Consider the following 7,015-nt stretch of genomic DNA (forward strand, 5'->3'; position numbering starts at 1 on the left):
AGGTGGAACAGTAGCGGGGTGCGCGGAAACCGTTGAATTGGAGTTGGGATTTCTGCTAACTTGGGATTCCGAACGACCAGATGGTGGATTATATTGTGGCCCTTGCCGATTTGGGTGGAAGTTTTGATTTGTGGTTGTGGGAGTTTCGAATCCAGGATGTAGCAAAGTGTGGTGCCGTTTTTGGCAAAGGCGACACGAAACATTCGAGGTACAATTTCGTACAAAGTGATCGCTCCTGAAGCAATTACTGCAAATTTTGGATCGGTTAACCAGGTTCAATTTTTCATTGAGATGCATCCTCTCGAAAACTGGGCATTTGATCAATGGGTGAAACTGCTTGCATGCGAGGCATCCTGGACGAAAACCATCAGTTGCGGAAAAAGTGTTAACCCGGGAGGTGGTTGGGATTTGGGAGTGTTTTATAGTTTTTTCTTGTGGAAATGGTTTCAATTGCTTTACCGACGTCTGTTCTGAAGATATTGCCAACGATTCTAAGGTGCGTATTTTTCTTGTAAGAAAATCAACTAAATTTTCAAAATTGGGTTCCTTTCCCTCCGAAATTACTTCCTCCTAGTCCTTCTGTGTTTGATCATCAACTCGATAAAGAAGAAGTTGAACAAGAAGACTACTCCAATGCATAGTAGGTTCTTCTAACTGCTGTAAGATTTTTACGTTACGTTGAAAATCTTCGACCACCGCTCGTAGTGTTGAGGTTGATTTGCAAATGACCTTCGGAAATGATGTTATAGCCTGCAGGTGTTTTTTCTTTAGGAGATATTTGTTGGAATACCTGGACAGCAGTGATTCCCAAGCCACCACATAATTGGCAGAAGTTATTGTAAGCGATTCTACCAAAGCCAATGCGTCGCCTTTTAGTGCCGAGCGTAAATATTGGAATTTTTGGATGCTCGGAATTTCAGTGGAGGAATGTATTAGGGAGTTAAAGGAATCGTGGAACGTGAGCCAGTCGTTCAGATCACCATCGAAAGTTGGGAGAGAGATTGTGGGAAGTTTTACCGAAGGAATATTTACCGCCATTTGTGTTGTGTGTTGCGATGGGGAATTAGAGGTTGTTGGAGGAACTTTCGAGACCAATCCACCCTTTGTTCGGAAATATTGCTCTTCAATTTTAGCCCTGAGCAGTGAATTAGCCGCAATAAACGCATCAGAATCATCCATACCTTCATAGTCCGCTTGCACCTCTTCGAAGCTCTCCATTTTCAGGTCCAAAGTGTGAATCCGTATAGGTAGCTCGTTCACGTCGCGTTCCGGTTCGAAGTTGTGCAGGAAATCCTCAATTCGTTGAATCGATGCGATGATATTGCGCCTTTTCAGCTCCGTTTTGGCTAGCCTCTTCTCCACAGTTGTCGCCATGTCGACTCGTGATGAACCGTGCAACACTAAAATGGTATGGGAAAACCAGGAAGCACCTTTTGCTAACGGTGTAAATTATTGGACAGACACTCACCTGTGCCTGACCAAAGACAGGCCTTGTATTTTTATAATAATCCGGAACCAGGAACCAGGAATGTGATAAATATCACGGAAAATTGTTGAGTTTGGGAATGAGGTTATGTTTTTTGGAAAACCCGCCAAAATTGTTGTCCGTCCACAGCCTTATGGGAAACCAATTCTTTCATACGCCGGGGTACCGTAGAAAGCAGGAAATCTATCCAAATCAGGATAATCACTTGGTATTGGAGACACGTGGTAGCACTAGATCGATCCTATATCGACCTTGTCCGATGTCAGTTTCTCTGGGAAAGTAATTAAGGGAACACAGGAAGCACCGCAAAAATGTCGGGAATTTGTTGGAAAGGTACTCACATGTACCCGTAATAAAACAGGCCTTGTAAATTATAAAAATCCTGGGGAATTGTTCCGATGGTCCAAGTGTGGTTATGGATCCTGAGTTATGTTCCGTCGGTTTTTGGGGACCAATCCTGGTCACGGCACCAAATTATGATACGTCTAGTTGTGGAATCGCCTTTCCGGAAAACTTATTAAAAACTCCGACCACTTGCTTTAATCAAAAACCGAATTTTATTGTACAAAAAACTGACTACTTTTATTTTAAGTAAACCACGATGTTTAGGAAACTTTTTATTACGTCCGTATGGTAGGATGGTTGGAACGGAAGAGAGTCTTACTTCTTTGCTCTCGATTTCTTTTTGACTTCTACATTGACATTTCGAGTAATTCAAATCTAGATCAAAGCATAACTGAACATAATTGGAGCACTTGAATTTCAAAGCTGTTAGAACAGTTCAAATTGTGGGAAAATATAACGTTAAGAATTAACAGGATCAATGAAAATATGCAATTTTAAAACGTAATTACACAAAAAGTACCATTTAACGTCAAGATAGAAACTTGACACCTTCAATGAAGTTGTGCACTTTTACAATTGTTACAACTCTCTCATATAAAGTAAGACTCGAAAGTCGCTAAGAAAGAAGTTAAACGAAAATTTTTTGAGGTTAGTTTTTAGAAAAATGTCTATAAATCTGTTGTTTTGAGAGATAGAGCTTCAATGTTTTTTACAAAGTTTTTTAAAACTGTATTGTCTACAAGTTTTCTGAACACATCATTTTGATTGGATGACAAATTCAAAAAATAAAAAAAATATCTCACTTTTAGGTAGATCGATCAGAAAAATAATAATGGCAAAATATGCGCAATTAAAAATAATGAAACATTGTAGAACACGTTATTAAGCTATTTTGACATCTAAGGCATCAAAAAGCCCATGATCACGTTTTTCGCGTTTTAAACCACTGTGCACCGGTTGCTAGTAATTAGATTCAAATAGGGCTTTTTTTCAAAGATTTAACGCGGACTTGATAGGTTCACAAGCAGAGTCAATGTCAAATGTTATGAGTTCGATTCCAGGTCATCTTCAACTGAAAAATAAAAAAAAAAACATGTAGGAAATTCAACCCGAGAGATGCATAAGCGAATATAAACAAATAACAAATTTAGTATCATGGCAGAAAAATGAAGCCAAACGATAACCAAAAAATTTTTTTTCCGCATGATCAAAACTCATTTGAAGGCCTTTTGCATTTTACCAGCATTTTACCCGCAACGCTATAGCATCAACCAATGCAATATAGTGCTTTTATGGGGTTATACCAGTTTCTGCACTAAAACAGCAACTGATTTCGCCAAACCTGGCTCAAAGAGCTAATATCTAAAGTCTGTTTCACAAAGAATCTGGTCGGATAAAATAGATCATTTCTCCGCAAAGAAATAACGTGCAACAAAAGTAAAAATGTCATTTTGTAGGGTTTTCATTGCACTTTTAGGAAAAAAAAATACATAAAAATCATTCGTCAGCTTTCCGGATGAATTTTCGAACTTTTTTTGTGATACCCCCAACATTTTCTGCACAGTACTGCTGGTAACCTCATTCGTCACCTTTTTCCACCACTTTTCCATTTGAGCGGATTTTTTCATGGTTCTGCCACATTTCTTCAGTTTGCCCTTAACTATTGCCCAATATTTCTCGATTGGACGAAAATCCGGACAGACGGTCTTGTTCTCCTTATACCACTTAACGACATCCCGGCTGAACTTCAACGGACCTTTGTGGGACCGAATGAATGGCAAAACCCTCTTCTGGAGACATTCTTCTTTGTAAACATTTCCATTCATTGTGTCCCCAGTGCCAGTGTGAAAATCTTAGTCTTCTTCCCACAACTACAGATCCCTTGCCAAAGCATCAACTAACGAGCAAATTTATTAGCGAAAACAAACTTGAATCTACCCGCAACATTCCCTTTACGCTTCGCAAGGTAAAATTTGTTACCGGGTATTTGTCCAAAATCCATTTTGACGTAAGTTTCGTCGTCCATCAAAATGTATCCGTCGTACTTGGTCAACACTTTCTCGTACAACTTCCTTGCCCTGGTTTTGGCAACCAGGTTTTGTTTCAGCGTCCTGCTAGGGTGTTTGCTTGCATGATACGACCGCAAGCCTTCTCGCAAACAAATTCGTCGAGCTGTACTGTGGTTCGTCTTGAACTTTCTCGCCAAATCACGCAAGGAGATTCCAGGATTATTGTGAACTTATCAAATTACCTTTGCTCGCAGCTTCCGGCCATATGTTCCACTTTTACGCCTGGTTTGTTTTGCTCGATCCACCGTAAGGGTCTCCCGGTAACGTTGCAGCACCGAATTTACAGTCGATTTTGGATATTTCAGGAATTTCGCGATCTTTACCCCTGATCACGTCTGTTTCTCTACGTAAGTGTGCAGAATTTTCTCTCGCCCTTCGCGTTCCATCGTCGATAGCTTTTGATTGACTGCTTCAATCTTGATGAAATTTTCACCACTAAGTAAACAAACCATCAAAATACTGTCAATAGATTCGCAATGTAACAACTAGGGGCGCTGCAGTAAATGAAAAGATGCGACCAAATTCTATGTGAAACACACTTTAAATATGATGCACAGAATCAAGTCTATAGTTGACGTTAGAGCAGAATTGGTGCTAGATTTCAGTGCTTATGGGTACTTGGGAGGTCCATCCTCTTATGGCTAACTTCCCACTATTCATTTCTCACTTCTCATGTCTCATTTTTTGCTTCTCACTTCACGTGTCTCAATCAGGGATGTCATCTGTTTTTTTCAAAAACATCTGGAAAAGTCTGGATGGCGAATGTTAGGTGACGACCTTTCATTTTGGTCGCCAGATCGCCATATTGCAGTTTAGGAAATAATATTCATTACTTGATAATAGTCATACATTCTATACGCTATCAATTCCTGAGACCGCATTGTTGTGGTGTCGGCAGTACTACGTTCTATGATTTACTTCATGTTTTACAACCATCTTCGTGGCATTTTCAACTCTTCAGTTACTAATTCGAATCATTTCCAGCCATCTAGCAACCAGAATTTTTACTGTCCTGTCAAAAATTTCATGTCAAAACTCAAAAGTCTGGAAAGTAGATAATGACAAAATTTTGGAAACCTAAAAAAATGTCTGACATAAGTCCAAAAAATCCGGAAGATCCAGACAAAATCTGGAAAGTTGACATCACTAGTCTCAATTCTCATGTCTCACATTTCACGTTTAACTTCTCATCCCTTCACTTTCCTTCATGTTGAGGCCATGAGGAAGCTCCTTTAATATGCCGCAAGCCATAATCCGATAACTTTGGCATATTTCGTTCTGGAACCGGCCAGATTGGCTATAGCCACGACACCTACAGGTTGAAAAAATTGGTTTTTAATTTTTGCACAAACTTTAACTAGGTATTGTCCGATTCTGTTTTGAAACTGTTTTTTTTTGCAAAATATTTTTTTTTTTGCATTTAGTTTTTATAAAGCGAGTGGAAAAATCGTTTTACAATAGAAAACTTATCTATAATCGAGATTTTTCAATACGAAACGAAAACATGTAATTTTTTTTCAAACAAACATTGCCAAGAAATATTCTTTAAAATGCTCGCGTACCTCCAAAATTATCGTCAGAAATTGCTAAATCATCAAGCTATTAGTTTGCAGTAGTTTGCAAAATGTATCAACACTTTATTTTCTAATTTTTTTATTTATAAGAAGAAAAAAAAGGTAGAATATAATCATATTTGCTTAGTTGAAACATTGGCTTACTAATTTTGTTTCCATTGTTTTCAAATAGACGTATTATTGCTGCCCTAAGGATTCAGTTATTGGATTCAAAAAACCAAAGAACCAACCCTGTGAGTAGACGACCTCAAATGTATTTTACTCAAACAAAATGAAAAATTCGAAATCTGGAAATCTAAAATCGATTAATTTGAATTTTTAATATTCCCTTCGGACAGATTTTCCCGCCTGTTTCGACTCCAGCGACAACCTTGGACGTTGCGTTCCGGAAGCTTTTTGCGAGAACGAAACCGTTCACAGTATCAATGCCTTGGTGAGAGGGAGAAGCTGGACGGCTCCAAGCCGCTGCCATCCAGATCAAAACCTTCCGGATTGGGTTTGTTGTGCCATGCAGCAACATCGTAAGTTCATTCGGCACCCGAAGGCCGGCCAGCTGGGGTTAAGCGAGTGCGGATTCCCTTCGGTGAGCTACAAAATCGCTGGCGGCGTTGAAGCCGGTCTTGGCAGCTATCCCTGGATGGCGTATTTGCGATATCGAATCGAAGAAATGCGCTGTGCGGGTTCGCTTATACATCCTCGTTACGTTCTGACGGCTGCTCACTGCTTACGCCAACGCCTAGGTCCTCATGTGGTTCGTCTGGGCGAGTACGACACCGGTAGTGATCCGGATTGTTCAATTGAAAACGAATGCCTAGGAAACTACAGTGAGTATTCGGTGAAGAGGCATATACTGCACCCCGAATACAGTTTTAGAGAGTACGTAAGGACCGGTGCTTTCGACGTAGGATTGATCGAATTGAACCAAATGGCCGAGATTGTTCGGGGCCAGGTACAGCCGATATGTTTACCGATAACCCATGAGTTGCTCCTGGCCATGCCTCGACGTCTGCGGGTCACCGGATGGGGATTGACTTCCGGAGGAGGGTTCGCCAAAGTTTTGCGCTACGCTGATTTGCAGATCGTTGATAGCACCCGGTATGATTGTCCCGTCGCAGGAACGATCTGTGCCGTGGGAAATCTTAAGGAGTCACACTGTGCCGGAGATTCGGGGGGTCCCTATCAGCAGCTCATGGTCGATCACCATCGATACCATTACGTGCAGTACGGGATCATTTCCGGAGGATCAAACACGTGCAGCATCAGTGGAAGTCCAGGCTTTGCGGTAATGGTTGGAAATCACATGCACTGGATCTTGGATCACATGGACATCTAAGTGGATTTCATAGGGCCCTGTAGGGTCAACAGGAGTACCATCGGCTGGGGCACTGAAACCAAAATGAACGTTTGTCACGTCACGTCACGCAATCGCGTGTACTGTTTTTCTGGCCCAAAAATGCAGATATATTGGCCATCAGAAGCCTAAGGCCGATGACATAGTGAATACGATGCGATGCGATGCGGTGAATGCGATTCAATGCGGT

The 7,015-nt window shown here is 40.8% G+C and overlaps 1 protein-coding gene across 1 annotated transcript; it reads left to right on the forward strand.

The window, feature by feature from the left end:
* Positions 1-1,372: 1,372 nt before the first annotated feature.
* LOC129738229 (serine protease grass-like) lies at positions 1,373-6,807 on the forward strand. The gene is made up of 3 exons (XM_055729419.1): positions 1,373-1,444; positions 5,647-5,707; positions 5,813-6,807. The coding sequence occupies exons 1-3, from the start codon at positions 1,373-1,375 to the stop codon at positions 6,805-6,807; spliced, it is 1,128 nt and encodes a 375-aa protein (XP_055585394.1).
* The last annotated feature ends 208 nt before the right edge of the window (positions 6,808-7,015 follow it).

Source organism: Uranotaenia lowii, chromosome 1, assembly GCF_029784155.1.
Source record: "Uranotaenia lowii strain MFRU-FL chromosome 1, ASM2978415v1, whole genome shotgun sequence".
In the NCBI taxonomy this organism is placed as follows: domain Eukaryota; kingdom Metazoa; phylum Arthropoda; class Insecta; order Diptera; family Culicidae; genus Uranotaenia; species Uranotaenia lowii.

Excerpts from the sequence above, each read along its gene's own strand:
- LOC129738229 (XM_055729419.1), top strand. The coding sequence starts at position 1,373 with ATGTCGACTCGTGATGAACCGTGCAACACTAAAATGGTATGGGAAAAC. Across the intron at positions 1,445-5,646 it reads AAGCACCTTTTGCTAACGGT|ACGTATTATTGCTGCCCTAA; the intron begins GTAAATTATTGG and ends GTTTTCAAATAG. Across the intron at positions 5,708-5,812 it reads AAAACCAAAGAACCAACCCT|ATTTTCCCGCCTGTTTCGAC; the intron begins GTGAGTAGACGA and ends CCCTTCGGACAG.